We start from the raw sequence: 17787 nt of genomic DNA, 5'->3' as shown, positions 1-17787 counted from the left end.
AATGCCTATCATAAGCAGTTGGCGGCCTTAAACTGCTCTGTTCGGGATTGGATTGTGAAGCACGTGAATATGAACCCGCTCTGTGATCTGACACCTATCTTTAAAGACTATGAGAAATACTTAGCAAGCATCGAACAGCAACATGGGAACAGTGGCAGCAGTAATTCTGAAGGTGAAACCAACAAAATATCAGTTGAAACACAGCCTCCTTCCCTGTTTGGTTCAACAGAATTACAGCAAGAGTCAACATTTTTGTTTCATGGCAACAAAACTGAGGATACATCTGAAAAGAAGGTGGAGGCTGTGTCTGAAAAGAACAAGGACCCGTCGCTAGGAGCAACAAGTGCCTCATTTAATTTCGGCAAGAAAATTGATAGTTCTGTTTTGGGCTCCTTAAACTCTGGCCCCTTGATTGGATTTTCATTTTCTTCTGGAAACTCCAGTTTATTTGGCAAAGATACTACCCAGAGTAAACCAGTTTCTTCACCATTTTCCACTAAAACGTTGGAGAGCCAAGCAGAAGGTGGCGGCAACGACTGCAAAGGTAAACACAAAGTCAGCCCTGGAAGTCTTCTAGATTTGTGGGAGTTCTGTATTTGGTGGGAAAAGTGTAGCCTTGTGCACGAGGTGGATCTGGATTCACGTCACAACTCCATCATTTCCCCGACGTGAGTGTGATCCCGGACAGAGTTGATTAACTGCTTTGAGTCTGTCTCCTTATTCGTGAAATGGAGTAAGACCGATTTGGTAGGGTTATTTTAAGGATTAAGAGTATAAAAATAATATAAAAACATCTGGCACAGTGACTTTGAAAATTATCAAATACTTGGCTTTCCATTAAAAAAAATTGTATTTTATTGAAAAATTCATGATGGACGTTCACTGAATTGTTTGTTTGTTAAGAGATTTGCTTATAAATAAATTCACACGGCAAAACTGTACTCTAAAAAAGGTAGACTTCATAGCTGTGGGGGAACAAACTGACAGTGTTTTCCCAAGATGTGTCTGGATTGCAGCCACCTTTCTAGAAGTTTCTGTCGTGTGTCATGTGAGTGCCCCAAACCAGGCCTTAATCCCAGCCCCTCCACTCCCTGTGTGGTTCTTAGCTCCCTGGAAAGAGGGCTTGTGTCATAACCCCTCTTCACCACATGGTGGTTGTGCACAAACTCTGTGCATGTGGGCTCTTACTTATAAGCAGTCTCTCAGGCATCAGCATATTGATCCTTGAGAAGGAAAACTGCAATTGCCAGTGGGCCGTTAAATATTGTTTTCCTACCTGGAGGGAAACTCTCCTTATGTTGCCTTGCCCTCCTCACCTGTATCCTCAGGCAAGGGCCCTCCAAGGCAAAGCATAGAAGAAAGAGGCCCTAAATACGACAGAGGGAGAGTCTGTCATAGTCACAGGGACTCTGCCGCTTGTGGAAGGGATGTCGAGTTTGAATTAAGTCTCCATCTCAGCGGGATGCCCCTCCATAAAGAACTTATTCCTTATCTTGCGGTTAACACGTCTTACGCACAGGAAGACTTGGAGAGCTTGTTAAAATAACAGATGCCGGGGCTTCCCTGGTGGCGCGGTGGCTGAGAGTCCGCCTGCCAATGCAGGGGACACGGGTTCGTGCCCCGGTCCGGGAAGATCCCACGTGCCGCAGAGCGGCTGGGCCCGTGAGCCATGGCTGCTGAGCCTGTGAGTCCGGAGCCTGTGCTCCGCAACGGGAGAGGCCACAACAGTGAGAGGCCCTCGTACTGCTAAAAAAAAAAAAAGAAAAAAAAGAAAAGATGCCCAGGACTCACGCTGGAGGGCCTAACTCAGGAGTGCCTTCTTAAAATGGAAATGAGCTTGTGACCTGAATTGTTTGAGCACCAGAACTGTTTTTCTTAGTCGCTAGTCAGTGAGTTTTATGCAGTTGCCTTCTCCTTAAGGGGACTGTAATTTGTGTCCCGCAGTGACTTAGCTCTCCCCTGAGGTTGAGGCACTGGAGTGAAGGGAAATGCTGTTGGACTCAGCCCGGGAGGGTGCCCGTGGTACCAGCATGTCCAGGGGCGTGGTGGCCCAGACAGAGCTTAAGTTGCTTACAGTTGGCTTTGGACTAATTTCTCTGACAACTTGTCCTGTAAAGTTGTTATTTTCTCCATTGTCTTTGGTCATTGCTCTCATTGGTTATTCCTTGGCGTGATGCAGCTACAGTCACAGGAGCATTCGGGGATGAAAGTGTTGGAAGCCCATCTGAGATTTTTATTTCCCAGTGGGTAATCTGAGTGTATGTGAGTGTTGACTGATTGTTTTCCTGTGTGAGTGCCTGTTCACTGAATACAAGCACGCACACTGATTCAAAGGCTTTCTGCAAAAATCCAGTGAGTGCCTCCTTATCCCCGCCCCCTGCATGATTAGATTGTGTTTCAGTTTCTGTATCAGCTTACATGGAATTTGTAGGTTGGGTGGGGGGGTAGGTAACAACTTTCTTTTGTCACATTTTCAAGCTCTTGATTTGAATCTTACTGAGTTAGTGTCGTTTTTATAAAAGGTGGAGATGAAGAAGAGAATGATGAGCCCCCGAAAGCAGCAGTTACTGAAGTAAAAGAAGATGATGCTTTTTACTCCCGAAAGTAAGTAAGAGTCGCGGGCATCGCACTCTGCAAAGACGTGGACAGAGGCTTCTGGCTGGAGAGCGCAGGCGACCTCGTCCCTGCAGAACTCACCGGGCGTCCCATCCTGGGCTCAGGCTGTGCCCATTCTTTGAATTGGAACAAGGAAGAATTCTTGGCCTGTTTATTTAAAAATAATCCGACTCTAAAAATTTCCTGCGGGGCATATCCTACTCCTTACTGTTAATTTTGCTCTTTTCTGCTTTTCAGGTGCTTTAGAGACAGTCTTTTCTTTTTGATCTTCCTGCCCCAGTCTCATCTCATCATTCTCTCCCTTTTTCTCCTTTCCTCTCTTCCCCTCCTCCTTCGCCTACAAAGACAGTCACCTAGTCACTGATTTGAGGTTTGGTTTTACTTCTGCTCTTAAATTAGGTGGCATCTCGGATTCCCTCCTAGAGACACGTTAACCTTCGTGGATTTTCTCACAGCCAAACGTTCTCCATAGCAGCCATTCCTTCCCATTAAGGATGTGTAAATACTTCATCTTTCCCTCAATGATGAGAGCTGGTTTGGGGTTTTTGGTTTTTTGTTTGTCTAATGAGAGCTGCTGATTTCAGTAGAAGGCTGAAGAGAAATTTTGAATTGTCTCTCAACGAAATTAGTGCTTTTTAACAAAGATACTGACTGAAAAACATTTCTGCCCTTTTAGAAGCTTTCCTGGATGTGTTTTTCTAATACAAACATTTCAGACTGAAGTCAGCAATTTTCATAGTGTGAATCACCAAATCCTGTGGGATTCCGAAATGTTGTTTATTTTTGAGAAGTTTTAAAAGAGGCCAGCAATTCCTTTTGCCTGTTTTAAAATTTAATTACACAGATGAGGTAAAAGAATGACCCTGACTTCAGATTTCTTTTTTTTCTTTTTGTCCACGCCGCACGGCTTGTGGGATCTTAGTTCCCCGACCAGGGATTGAACCCGGGCCCCAGCAGTGAAAGCGCTGTGTCCTAACCACTGGACTGCCAGGGGATTCCCAAGATTTTTTTTCTAATCAGAGTAAATCAAAGGAACAGGCAGTAGTTTTAATTTGTTTATTAATAACCTAAGGAGATGTGTGACAGGAGGCTGGGGAAACATTTGACAGCATTATTTTAGGCCTTGCTTAGGCATGTTTTCCAGACTTATTTCAACATCTTGGGAGATCAAAAATTGATAAGAAGTAGGAAAGGGAGGGGGTGTTTGTGTGGCAGAGTGTGTGTTCTCTATTTGTTCCTCTTCTTTAAGGACCAAGTCAGTTCTTTTGAGCTCAGGGCCGAAGGAGCACGTCAGGGAGGTGTGGGATGCTTGGCTGTGATTTTGACTGACTTTTGAGAAAAGATGGTTTCAGAAGCGTTGTTAAAGAGTTGTATAGGGCCCACTGTACAATAGAAAAAAGTATGGAGGGACTCCAGCCTGTCTCACCGGATTCTCTTACCTGCCTGTGTCCAGACCTTATCTGGGTCAATAGAAGGCTCTTCCTAGGCTTCCTCTGCTGTCATTTAATAACAGATTTCCACACAAGTGTGAACAGGGGCTGTTAGAAAACTGTGTGACTGTCGTGATCTGTCATTGAGTGTCTGATCATACCTATTATTTTTCTCTGTAGGTGTAAACTATTTTACAAGAAAGACAATGAATTTAAAGAGAAGGGTGTAGGCACTCTACATTTAAAACCTACGGCTAATCAGAAGACACAGCTTTTAGTGCGGGCAGACACCAATTTAGGTGGGTATCTTTTTTTTTTTTGCAGGTGGTACAAAATAATCATGATCACATAGTATGTAAAAGCCCTTTGCTGATTTAGTCATTGAGATTTTCAAGTATATTAATGTGTTCTTTGGAACGGAATAGAGTTTGTTCAGGCCAGATTCATCCTATACTTACTGATTATAGATTTAGTCGAGTACCAGGGTAGTAGCGTATAAGAAAACCTGGATGTATTGAAAGCTATTGCCAAGGAGTAACCGAAATGGTTTTCATTTTCCTTTGTGCTAGGTGTGTGACTAAGAAGCTCCAGGTAAATCGGGTGGTTTAGTAAACACTCAAGGGAAATTAACTGTTTAAAGGAATCCTTTTTATGTAGCAAATATTCATTAACTCGTTGCTGTCCACCCTTTACCCCACCCTCCAGCTTTACCCTTAAAACAGTCCTCTGAAAGGTAGAGGTAGAGGCTGGGCTCGGGGCGGGTCTAAGGGGGAGTGGTCGATGGTGGCAGACTGCACCAGACTGTCCTGGAAAGAGACGTCTGTGAGGCTTCTTTCCTGTGGACTTGACTAATTTGTGATACTATCATAGCAACATCACTCTCACCCTGTGAGCGGTGCTGGCCTTTGACAGAGCTGTTTTTCTGCTGACTGTTCTCTGTTCGAATGACATAGTGAAGCCTCCACGTCGTGCTGGCGTGTTTTTTCTGCAGTGCAAGAAAGCACGGTGTGTTCTAAAGCGCTGCTGGTTTAGGGCTGCTGCCATGGTTGTGGGAGACTTGGGGCAGGTGTGCAGAAGGCGGGTCCTCCTTGGGGAGGCCCAGTCCACGTCCTTCCGGAGGCCCACGGTCCTCTCTTGGGGACACCGTGCTGGCGTCTGGCAGGGAACTGTGGCCGTCCTTAGGACATTCCTGTGGCTCCATTAAGTATAAGTTGCTCTGGTGTTTAATGTTTAGCCTGTTAAAGCTAAACTATAGTTCTGTAGTTTCACAGAACTATATTTTATATATTTTGATGCATTTTTTCCCTGTGTTTAAATGCAGGCAACATACTGCTCAATGTTCTGATTCCACCCAATATGCCGTGTACTCGCACAGGGAAAAACAATGTGCTTATTGTCTGCGTTCCAAACCCACCCATTGATGAGAAGAACGCCACCACCCCAGTTACCATGTTAATTCGGGTAAAAACAAGCGAGGATGCAGATGAGCTGCACAGAATTTTACAGGAGAAAAAGGATGCCTGAACACACTTCGGCTGAGGAGTTGTTGCCAAGTGGCTGCTTCCCCACCGCCCCCTAAACTTAGTTTTCTTCTTTTCCTACCTTGATATTCTAGGACTTACAGATAACTTAAAAGTTTTGTGAGGAAGATTAATATGGCCAATAAAACCTTTAACGTTAAGTGTCAAGAAACTGTATTCTCCCTTCTTAAGAAGTGTCTATAATGTGTGAAATACATTTGAAAGGACATTTTTGGAAGATTTTTAATGTTCACTTATTAAACTAACCACAGGTGATTTCTTAATGGACTGAAATCAGGGTATCGATTAGATTTCCCAAAGGCTTTTCCGATCCAGGGGTTTGGGGTCAGCTGCCACCACCGGCCGCCAGCTTCTCACGGCGGTGTGTCCAGAAGGGAGCTTACCTGTAGCGGTCTTATTTCTGGCGGGCTTGGCTGATGCGTGTCCGCGTGAACCGTGCTGCCGTGCTGTGGCCGAGATGTTTCTTCTTTGCTTTATTGTGTTATTTCACAGCTGAAATGTGAGCACTGAGTGTTTGCCTTCAGCTCTTTCTGTGTGGACGCTGGCCTTTAACCCCATCGGCTGCTTTACTGTGATTCTGGAACTGCTGTTTTCATTTTAAAAGGAAATGAGTCGCTTGTTCTTTGGTCTTGTAGGTTTATTCATGAGGTGCTCTTACTTCTGTATCCCCCTGGAGACAAATGGGATGGGGGGGATTGCCAGGAATGAGATTTAAAAGCACAAATTTGTAGTTTGTAGACCCTTATAGAAAAGAAAGGGTTAAACCATACAACAAAAGGAAGAGAATATGCTCTTGGTTATTTGTACCATGGTGAACCCTATGGATCTAAAACCTAAACTTATTAAATCATAGGAGTTTTATTACACAGGAGCCATGTGAACTAACCAGGAAACATGCAATAAGGAAATGGAAGAGAAAACTGTGTGTGTAAATGTTGCCTTTAACTTTTAGACAGCAGTGTATTCTGCATCTGATACTAAAATTTCCATTTACTTTTTAAAAAGTAAGATATTCAGTATGTCCATTTGGAAGGGAGCCATGGGTACACACACGAATACCCACGCCATTTCTCCATGGCTGTCAGGTAACTAACACTAGGGTTCTTTGAAGACTCTGGTCATATGAACTAGAGGTAAAGTTATAAATGTCCACTTTGATTCATTCCTCATGAATCACTTAATGCTGGTACCAGATGATCCTGTTTAAAGGCTCAGGGTCCGTGCCCAGGGCTCACGTGCGTATATTCTGATCTTCAGCACGTGATGTCTCTGACTTTAAAAAAAGTCAAAATCAGTGTAGATAGTACAGCTGCTTTTATTTAAAAAGAAAAACTTTTAGAGGTACAGGAGGCAGGGAATCCATTTTGCGATGTGTCACTCTTAAGCACCTGAGGTCAGGTAGTCGCGCCAGTGTCTCACGACGCCTGCGCTGCAGCTCGCTGCCCAGTGTGCGACCTCGTCCGGACACTCGCAGAGGGAGGCGCTCACTCTGTTGGGCTGGGGTGGCATCGACCTGGGTGTGGCGTGAGGTTGGGGGGGGCGGTCACCTCGCTCTTTTTACAACTGGGAGTATTCATGAGGAGTTTAGTCAACAGGTGGTGGATGCTGTTAAAGTAACCCTGGCCCTGCCTCGTTGACCTTAGGGTTATCCAGCTGCTAACGGGCTGAGGAAATAAGGGGGACGAACCTCCACAGGTCACACCTTAGCTGCGCATGCTCCTGGGTCCCACCAGAAAGTTAAGGCTCACACACCTCGTCGGGGACTCTTCAGTGCATCCTGCTTGCTTTTGCATGCGATGTGGAATGTTCACCAAAAATGGCATGAAAGTCATGATTGGATTAACTCTTCACACCCCCATCCACCCCCCACCCCTGGGTAAAAATAGTTTGTCTTTTTAAATTACTGGATATGTGTGGCTTGCTCTTTCCTAACATTCCCGGCAAGTTCTCGCTAAGACTCTACTGTTAAAGTGAAGATTACAGGGGGAAATGTGATGTGCCCACCGTAAGTCAAAATGTGATATTTTCTTAAAATCACTCTTACACTTTAGGAACTTGCCAGTCTCCACTTTAATTATGTATTAGTGTAAAAGAGCCTAATACGTGTATGTGGATTTCACTGTAAACTCTAAGTCTCTGTATTGTTACTGGGGGAGGGGCTCCTTGGCCCCTGGAGGGCTTGCCTTTTCATCCCCTGTGTAACACCTCAGTTCTGCCCTGTGGGTTTAGATTTATTTTTAACAAATTATTAGAAATTAGGCTTTAAAATGTTTAACGTGGACTAAAATTTTTGTCTTTAGTTTGAGAATCTAGAAAGAGTGTGTCTAAGTGTGGCCTAAAGGGTATATATATATCTTTAATTCGAAATCAGATTGTGTTATCTCTTGACAAACACTGAGTATCCCAGTGGCCTTTTTGTTTTTAAACCGCTGTTCGTTCATCTCCTTCTGAGCATTCCCATTAAGCAAAACATTGAATGTTATGTTGTCTTCATTGTTAGAATTACAGGCTAAAAATGTGTGTCCAGTTTTTAAGGTTTAGATTGTATTTTCCATGGGAGGACGGGTCTGTTTATGGACTGATGTTCCTTAAAAGGATTATTGTTTTACAGTTTCAATTCTAAATTGTATTTTTGATATGCTGCATGCCAAAAAATATCTACCTGTTCTGGGGTAGAGCAAAAAAAACTAACATTCTACCTTACTGTTAAGAGTTCAGAACAAGTTTTCACTGAGACAGCTTTTTTGGTTTAGTTTTAAAGGTAAGCAAGTTGCTTGTTTTGAGCACTTGTCAGATACTCTTATATTTCAGAACAATCCAAATGTAGGCGCAGTGCATTTGAAGGCTTTGCAGATTTCCAGACTAAAGGGCTTTTTATTCCCAAACCCCTAGGATCCATTCTCGTGCTGGAAGTGAGGGCTTTTCAGTAGAAACTGATTTGTCCAGCTGGTGACAGTGAGGAGCCTGTCAAAACTTTTCTTCCCACTCGGTGTTCTGAGCACAAGGCCTCTATGTGTCGGTGGCCGGTGGCAATGATGGTCCAGGCTGAGGCCTCTCCGTTTGATGCGGACACAGCTATGGCAGAGGCAGGAAACTTCTCAGCAATCAAATGGATAAATTGTTTGCTTTCTATTTTAAATCAGAAATCGTTCTCTAAAGTACTTGAATCGTCGGACAATGTAATCTCAGTTTGTATTAGTTTCTGAATGATCCCATTGAGGAAGTGTATCAATCCATGAAATGTGAATAAATGGAAAGTAAACAGAATCACAGTGTTTGACACTCTCTGTGGTCCTCTGTGCTGCACCTGGCCTTAGTACACGAGGCAAGAGGCAAAAGCCAGCCGGCGGGGGAAGCACCATACAGAAGCAGTGCCTAGAAGCCTCAGCAGCAGGAAGGTCGCTGGGAGGTGAGGAGAGACCCGGACCCTTTTATCATCAGACCCCTTGTGCCAGATGAGACCAATTCCAGGCCATTCGGGAATTTGTTGGATTCACGTTTTTACAAACTAGAATGGGAATAACAGATCTTTCGTTGGATAATGGGCAAAGCAGTGCACTAGGGGCTTTTTTATGTATTCTCTTGTTTAGTGCTTGCAGCAAACCTTCCAGACAGGGGGTCCTGGGTGGGCTTTCCAAAGAAACTGGAGTTGAGGCAGGCGAGGTTTCTTCCACAAGTAAGTGGAGTTGGGATCTGTGTCCAGGAGGACATTTTAAAACTAAGGATCAAAATGAAATAAGAAATGTATTTTAAGTTTATGTTACTTTAAGTTTTTGGTGATTTAGAAAAATCACTATTAAGGCATTAACAGATTACATTGTAATATACTTTTGAAAGTTTTAGAATAAGGTTCATATCTTTAAAACGTTCCTGAGTTATTCAGCACTTAGCTGGTTTTTAAGAGGTGTCTCCTGGTAAAGAAAATATTTATAAAGACTGAGTTACCCATCAAAATATTTTTCCTGAGCTGACAACATCTGACGGAAACTGCCGAAGACACACGAAGAGCGGGTAGGTACTGAGTAGAGTGCATCTCTGCTGCGCTGAATGGCCGGGCTGGAGCCGTGGCTCTGCAGTGTGGTCCGTGGGGGCGGCAGCGGCAACACCCAGGGACCTGTTAGAGATGCCAGCTCTGGGGCCCCACCCTACACCCACCCAGCCAGATCCTCGGGCAGGGGCCCAGGCACGTGTTTTGGTTTTTATTGAGGTATAATTCACATAGTATAGAGTTCACCCTTTTAACGTGCACAGTTCAGCTGTTTTTACTATATTCACAGAATTTTGCAACCATCACCACTATCTAATTCCAGAATATTTCATCACCAGCCGTCTGGGTTTTAACAGGTGTTTCTGACACAAGTCAAATTTGAGAACCACTGGGCTACATCTGTGCTCTCTTATGACTTGTTTAAAGATAACCTACGAAACACCCTTTGGGCACATATTTCAGGAGGAAACTGATTATATCACAGTTGCCAGGAACTACGCCAGCCTTTGTACGTGTCTCCAGCTTCATTGCATCTGGGAAGGTAGGTGGTGATTCTGCTTCACAGTTCACAAAACCCTAAGGAGATGCAGCTTGTCGAGGGAACAGAGCCACGCGGGGTCCCTGCAGTGTGACTTGAAGGTATGTTATGTGCCCATTGAAGGACTAAGCTTCACTGGTTTCCGAAATAATTGGCTAAAATCTTTTTAACAAAATTGTTTATTTAAATTATAATCACTAAAGTTTACTAAAAACCATGGTATTTCAAACTGAGCAGTCTAATTGTTTTATTAAAGTCAGGTTCCAGGATGAAAGACCCTTAACCCACAAATAGGAGAGAAGTGTCTTGTTAAGCCTGTTGGCTCACGTGGAGGCCAAGTCAGGAGGGAATTTAATGTTGCTGTGGGCAAAAGCAAAGACATCTTTTGTTTGATCATCCCCAGAAGAAATATTTTTCCTTCCTCATATAAATTTTCCAGCTGTTCTGCCGTTTTAACAATCGAGCACAAAGTACAGCATGTTTACACATTCAGCATGTATATATACAGTGAGCCATGTTATCGTCCGGATTCGGTTATTTTACACTTACCCCTTCTGCCGTATAAAATTCCCAAAGGTTTCCCTTCCAGTCAACACTTTTTTCCTAAGCCAGGGCATGACGGTAGTTCCTAAAAGTGCATCTAGGTCAGGATAAAAAGGCAAACAGCAGCATAGCCCTCAAGAGTAAGCAGTGAACAGGAATGCAGTTACTGCAGGTATAGCTTCCAGGGTACAGACTGTCTCCCCACCTCTTACTAATCAGGTGACTGTCTTAAAAGGACCTCCTCATTATTAACAACAAGGGGGCTGATCTGGGTGAGAAGGAAGTCACCTTTTCCACCTACTAAGCTGCCTCCTTTCTAGGTACCGTCTGTACGCCTTCCAAAGTACAGGCTACCCTTGGTGACGCCAGTTCAGAGAATCCTGGCTCGCTCCGGTGTTTCTGAGAGATGTGGGCTGTGATGACCTTTACTCTATGTCTAGATTTGTGGAAGTGTCCCTCGCAGACCGCCCCCCTTTTCGTTGTCATTTTCTGTAACCTTCTACAGTGTCTTAGGCCTTACTTGTGCCCATCACCCTATGACGTAAGAGTGCACCTGACCACGGAAAGAAAAAGCCCACTGCCTGAGCAGTGCTCCCACCTGCAGGAACCGGAGTAGGAGGCTCTGGCAGAGTCAGCCTGAGGGGCTGTGAGCATTCTCGGTGTCAACCCGATGAACCGGGGCTGGGAGGCAACAGCCAGCCACGGTCCAAAACCACCTTCCAGAAGACCAGTAGCTCATGCGAAGCCTGCCAGAACGTGAACTTGGGACTCCTTTTATTCTAGTCACTTTCCCACTTCTCTCAGGGCCTTTGCAGAGGTTCTCTGGCAAAGGCTTGGGAATTTTATAGTATAACTGACTTCACAGGGGCTGAGAGAGCTGACCCTGAAACACATCTCTGATTTCATTTTGCAAATACAGCATCTGACCAAATTGCAGCTGCTGGCCTCCAGAACCCCTTGCTGACTCCCAGGCCTGCCAAAGCCAGGGTAATGAAAGCTCCAAAAGAAGTTTAAGACACCTCTGGGGGGAAATTAAGGTTCGATCAGTAAATTAGCACACTGCTGTAATATCTGTAATCTGAAACACCCACTGGAGAAAAAAATAGGTACAGATTCATCAGAGAAGAAATAAATAATACCCAACATGCAAATCAACTTCCAAAAGAATTGCAAAATCATAAAGCACAGCTAGCAGCCAACCACAAACAACTGCTTAGAAATTATTTCTATTGTATGTGGAAGATGGTTAATCCAGAAGCTGTTGACAGTGCTTATGGAAACAGCACTGCCAGTTAGCTCCTAATATAGTCAGTGTATGCCGTCCTGGTGTTTCTGTTTCTGCTAAAATATATTTTGTAGAAATCATTTTAGGCCTCAAAGTAGTGAAAAATCTCAACAGGTTTTCTTCACAGGTTTACATATTCTCACACACACAACTCGTTTGGAGACCATAAAAGATCGCTATTTACACCTAAATCGTCCAACCTTCTAGGAAGTGGGGGACTAAAGACTGGACACTGGCAGCGGCTCAGCAGAGTTGGAACGTCGCTGTTGCTTTTCATCTACCGAGCTCAGGGGTGGAACCACAGCCGCGAAGATGCCCGCCTGCCCTGGGAAGAGTAGAAAACTGTAAACACCAACGCCTCCACGCGGCTGGCTGCCTCTGCTTCTGAGGCTCTACCTGCTGTGGACTCTGAACCCAGCCCCAGGCCACTCGGTGTTCAAGTGATTTGGCTTCTGTGCGGTGTCCCGAGGAGTTCTCCAGGGCTGTCTGTTCCTGGGGCTCAGACGAAGGGCTGCAGGATTCCTTCTCCGCTGAGGATCACGGCCGTCAGTGAACAGGAACAAAGGAAAGAAGCCCTGGTGCACCCAGTCACCCGACTCCCGGAGGGCTGCTGACGCCTCCAGAGCCTACTTCCAGTCCAGCTCCAGGGCCCGATGTCGGCCAGCATCACATCCCTGTCGGAGTCTGTGCCCTATTAGGGCGGTTATCTTTTTGAAGGGAAGTAATTCTGCTGTCTGATACACAGAAGAGGGAAAGCCTGCACAGGAATAATCAATGTACTGGCAAAAGACACTTGGTTTTTGTAACTAAATTCCAGCTACGTTGGAAAACTGAACAGAATTATCGGAGTGAAACCTATCACCAAGGCGCATTAAAAAGTTGACAGTTTTATAGGTAAATCTATATTTTCAAGGTAAATCTTTGAAGAATTTTGGCCAGCAATTTAAAACCCCCTCATTATGATAATGTCCAATGTTGTTCAGAAGTCAGTCGTTAGAATGTACCAACTGCATAGGGACTTCCTCTGGGATGTCTTTTAAGAAATAGAAAAAGTTTTCACATCATTCTTCAAAAATCTCTACTGACCAGTTTATCTGTGATTAAAACAGCAAAAATAGGTCCTGGTTCGATTCTAGCTAGATTCTTTGAAAAAAAAAAAAAAAAATCACATCAGGAACATGCCTGTCTGTCCTTACTATCATTGACAGAAACCTAATTGATTTCTGATTATTTGTTCACAGTCCTTGAAAAGCCCAAACGTTAGCAAGGCTCTGACTCGCCAGAAAACCCACGCTATCTCCAAGTTGACTGGCTTTAGAATATTCTGCCTTTTCTTCTCTTTGACCGCTTCTCTGTTACTTAAAAATAATACCCTTCTTTTGAAATAACAAGCCTCAGCCGTTTGCACAGACAACTGAAAGTTCCTTCCATCAGACATCGGAATGGAGACTAAACACTGCCTGAACCTTCGGGTGCTGAAGGAGATGGAAACAGAGAAGACACGGGTCTGACTCTAAAAAGAAGATAACTCTCTTATAAATGTCCTAAAAAGCTTAGAGGTTACAGGTTTCTTCAAAGGAAAGCTGTACTTTGATTCCAATTCCCGTTTAAGAGATGTTCACGCGCTTTGGCTGTCCCCTGGTTATACAAGAGACAGGCATGTTTCCAGAAAACGAAAGATGGCCCTACAGGAAGCAAGACGTGTCAACACCAGGACGCCCCGGGATGTCGGGGCCCCGGTTCTGGCCCCGTCACTTGTCACTCTGTTACTGATGTCATTTGTGACTTTGAGAAAAGCAAAACTCAGAGGAACAGCTTACTGCCTAGTTACCAAGTGCCTCTAAGCATGTTTTAAATTCAGTGTCAGAAGCAGCCTCTGGAGGATTTAAGACTGGGAAGGGTCGATTCCACGGAACGTTCGTGCATCAGTCCTGGGGCAGCATGGTGTCGAGGCTCAGTGTCGACTGGGGCCAGACGCCCGGGTTGGGCTCCTGTTGTCCCAACCCCTCCGTGTGTGGCTGCTCCCTAATCTGTAAGAAGCGGGTGATGACAGCAGCTAAACGTTTAGCGCGGTGCCTGCACATGCTAGGTGCTACCTACGTTCACGCACTTTACCAGTGAGGCGTGATCTCTAAGACCACCGTGGCCCGCACGTCTAAGCTCCGCAAAGCACGTTCACGCGTTCCTTGCAACTGGCCCTCCGTTACCCTTCGAGGCAGAACTTACGTCTGAGGAGGGGCCGATATCTGGCTCCAGTGTGGGCGGACCCTTCTCGGGCTCCTCCCCCAGGAGAACGGGAGGGCGGCTGCACTGCGCATGTGCGAAACTACCCCATCCCTCCGCGGCAGATGCCTTAGGACTGCATTTCTCCCAGGAGCTGAGCCAGAGTCTTCAGACCCCGGAAGACCAGGAAGAAAAGGAGCCTGAAGGAAAAGCTGTAATTCAGCCGCCCCGGACACAGACGTGGCGGCAGAGTTGGGCTCCCCAGAGAACACTCACCCGTCACCTGGGAACACCGGGCCAGGCTCACGGCTCCCTGAGGCTCTGCTCCAACACTCTGGGGCGTGACCTGACTCTGCTGCCCTAAGACACAGTTCTGGAACGTGAAGCTGTGCGGGGAGCCGAGATGCAGCCGAGCACAAGCCGGGCGCTGTCAGAGAACGCAAGAACGTTCGCCCCGACCCCACCACTCGCCTCCCCGGCCTGGTGACCGGGCTGTGGGGTTGGGTAAGCGTCCCGATGGTCTGCCACCCGACCTGAGCTGAGCTATGCAGGAGGGCTGGCCATCTCGCCCTGACCCGGTCGTGCACCGGAACCCTGGAGACTGCGGTGAGGTAGGTGGTATCAGCCCCATCGGCAGGTGGGCAAACTGAGGCAGAATGAAATGCAGTAGTAGCTCGCTTTTAATAACAGCATATACAAAATCTGGAGAAGCCCCAAAGTAGTCCCCGGTTTCCGGAGCCCAGCGCAGACCCTTAGAACGCGCAGAATGGAAACGGACGGGAAAACGAGCCCCTCCCCCTCTCCCTCTTCTACCCCAGAGGATCTCCAACCCCAGTACACCAGGAACCCTTCAAACCCTCCTGAGGACGCAAGCAAAACAGAGCAGCAGAGACCCAGCTGACGGCTTATTCCCGTGGGCAGGGGAAACGCTTCTGTTTTCGAGGGGGCTCACGGTTTTGAGAAGAGCGCAATGTGTCACCATAGGTGGAAACCCCTCAAGCTGGAACGAGGCCTGACGAGCCACATGGAAGCCAGTTCCCCTTTGCCTCAGTGACTGGTCTGAGAAATGGGACCAGCACGCCCATTCAAAGGAAATAAGCTCTAAGAAACCAGGGAAGGTGAAACACCCTATCCCCTCCCCTGGCCCCAGAGGACGGAGGTTCTGCCTGGAACCTTCCTGGGAGAACGCAGACCCCTCCTCGCCCTTTGGCAGGGGCCCCACCCTTCTCCTGTCTGGCTACCAAGCCCTCCCTCCTGCCCTCAGGATCCAAATTCCGCAGGCCACGCCAGCTGAGGCGCAGGCGGGGTGGCTGTCTCCAAGCTGGAGGTGTGTGTGTTGGTGATGCTCTTTGGCTGGAAGCAAAGGCCATTCTGGCAGGATGGGGGCCCGTCTGGAACCGGGCACGGGGTGAGGTATTCCCAGCCCAGGGCAAAACCATCAGACAGCCGTGTTCCCCGCTCCCCGTGGAAACCCATCTACAACCAGGAGTAAACGAGGGAGGACAGACGATCGGGACTGACTTGGATGCTGAAGGTCATCGGTACAGTGTCACAAAATCTGAAACCACCGTTCCTTAAGTGCTGACAGTCTGACACACTGCGTGCCCCCAGCCAGTGGTCTCTGCCTGCCGCCTGTCGGGATGCGTACATGGGGTCCAGAGGGCTGGACTCTCTCTGGATGCTGGCTGCTCCTCTGCTCTCTCTTATGCCTCTTGGCATCTCTGGTCCTCTTTGGGTGCAGAGGGTTCTCCAGAGACGGGCTGAGGGTGCCGGGTGGGTGGGCAGGAGCAGAGCCAGCGGGGAGAACGAGGCACTTCAGTTTGGGCTGGTGTTGGTGGAGCTGGCCCTGCCCCGGGAGCCGAGTGGTCCCGCCTGGCTCCGGCTGCGGCGCTGGGTGGTCCCGGAAGACCCCAGTGGCGGTGGACAGGTAGGCACTTGGCAGCACTCCCAGGACTGGGCAGGGCTGGGGGCTCCGCGTGGGCCCCGCACGCGGCTAGGTCATCAGGATGGGCTTCTGCCGTACTTCCAGGATGTCTAGGGCGGCGGGGAAGACGCGGGCCGTCACACCCCAGTGCTCCGTTTACGAAGGAAGCACGCCGCGCCGTTCACGGGCGTTTTCTCTTCCAACCCTCGGGTAATTGTGGTGCTGTGACCACCCTCCGTGCAGACGGGGAACGAATGGGCTTGGAGCAGCTGCACTGCCTGGCGAGGCCACGGGGAACGGGGCTCACGCGGGGACTCTGGAGCCACTGCCCGGCACCGCCCTGCGGCCCGTCAGTGAAAGCTCCGCCTCCCCCTCGACTATAACGGGGTGGGCGCCAGGGCACGGCCCACGGGGACACCTTCAGGGGCCATGGTTTTCCCAGAGGTCCCAGGCAAAGTCAGAATTACCTGTTAAAATCCGGTGCAGCGGCAAAGTGACGTAGGTTAAATGTGCATAAAGAAGGAAATTCCCGTCTGTTCTGTTCAGCTTCAGCCAGGACCCGACCAGGGAGCGCCCCGTGCCGGACAGGGACCGAGACCGCAGGTTGGTGGCATTGTGCAGGTCGGCTGGAGGGGAGAAGGCCCGTCAGGCCCAGGCGGCGGGGAGAACACCTCCCGTTCCAGGTGGCGCCTCCCTGGCCCAGCTCGACCCTCTGCTGGGCGCCCCATCGCCCCGGCCTGCGACACCCAGCGCCCCTTCCTGCCTATCCAGCCCGATCCTACCCCTCAGGGCCCACCCCTCTGAGCCTTCCATGACACCCCCTCCTCTGTCCTGGAGAGTCTCCCCTGTGGGGTCTGGCCCATCGCCGCACTGTGTCACTTCGCTGCTCCCCTCTGGCACTGTCTGTCACTGGGAGGCCGTGGGGGTGAGGCTGGGATGACCCGTCACCATCGGCCAATCTACGGGTCGCCCGGGAAGGCAGGCTGGGGGCTACGAGTGCTTTCCTGCTGGTCTGGAAGTAAGCCGAGGTGGGGAAGGCGCTCGCCCAAGCTCACTCAAGAGCAGGTTGAGGCCGGTGCCAGCGTCTCCTGGCCCTGGCCAGGGTCTCGTCCAGCAGGCCCTCTGTCTCTGGGTCCTGCCAGTCAGGACCGTTCAACGCCACGGCCCAGCTCCTCCGGATGGCTTCCCGCTGCTCTTCTGACGAACACAGACCCACCGCCCCGCCACACAGCTGGCTGACGGCGGGGCCCACGTGCACAGAGACAGCAGCGGGAAGGCGCAGGCCGGCCGAGAGACACTGCACACTGAGCGGCTGAGAACCAGGGCCTCTGCGACATCTGGGCCGAGACGCCCAGCGGGCCACCAGACAGACAGGCCCGCGGGCTCGGGGAGGGCAGGTGAGCCCTGAGGGGGCCGCACGGAGCAAGGAGAGACCCTGAGGCACCCCTCCCCACCCGGGGTTCCAGAGCGACCTGAGAAGAAAAGCCAGGGAGGGAGGTGACAGCGTGTGCACGCGGACCACGGCGCTCCCCTCACCCGGCAGGCGTTTCCCCCACCCGCTCGGCCGAACAGGCAGACCAGTGACGTCGGGAAGGCTCTGGACCCCCGAAATCAGTGCCGACTGCCAGCTGCGCCTCGCACGCTGAGCGCTGAGAGCGCCGCGCTGGGGGCGCCCTCCGGTGGGCCCCTCCCCGCCCGG

The 17787-nt window shown here is 48.8% G+C and overlaps 2 protein-coding genes across 2 annotated transcripts in view; one reads left to right on the top strand and one right to left on the bottom strand.

Annotated features, from left to right (window-relative positions):
• The window catches only part of NUP50 (nucleoporin 50), a 12979-nt gene extending 7245 nt beyond the window's left edge, over positions 1-5734 (top strand). Inside the window, 4 exon segments of the mRNA XM_007453921.1 lie at positions 1-544; positions 2523-2604; positions 4227-4345; positions 5368-5734. Of these exon segments, the coding sequence (XP_007453983.1) occupies positions 1-544; positions 2523-2604; positions 4227-4345; positions 5368-5570 (948 nt within the window). The 3' untranslated portion in view covers positions 5571-5734.
• Positions 5735-16157: 10423 nt separating this feature from the next.
• KIAA0930 (KIAA0930 ortholog) overlaps positions 16158-17787 on the bottom strand; it is a 39359-nt gene continuing 37729 nt past the window's right edge. Inside the window, exons 10-11 of the mRNA XM_007453920.1 lie at positions 16556-16714; positions 16158-16198 (exon numbers count right to left, since the gene is read on the bottom strand). Of these exons, the coding sequence (XP_007453982.1) occupies positions 16158-16198; positions 16556-16714 (200 nt within the window). The remainder of the gene's footprint in view (positions 16199-16555; positions 16715-17787) is intronic.

The sequence above is a fragment of the Lipotes vexillifer genome, unplaced genomic scaffold (assembly GCF_000442215.2).
Source record: "Lipotes vexillifer unplaced genomic scaffold, Lipotes_vexillifer_v1.1 scaffold382, whole genome shotgun sequence".
Classification (NCBI taxonomy): domain Eukaryota; kingdom Metazoa; phylum Chordata; class Mammalia; order Artiodactyla; family Lipotidae; genus Lipotes; species Lipotes vexillifer.
Note: the sequence above shows the minus strand (reverse complement) of the source record. Positions and strands in the feature narration are given on the sequence as shown.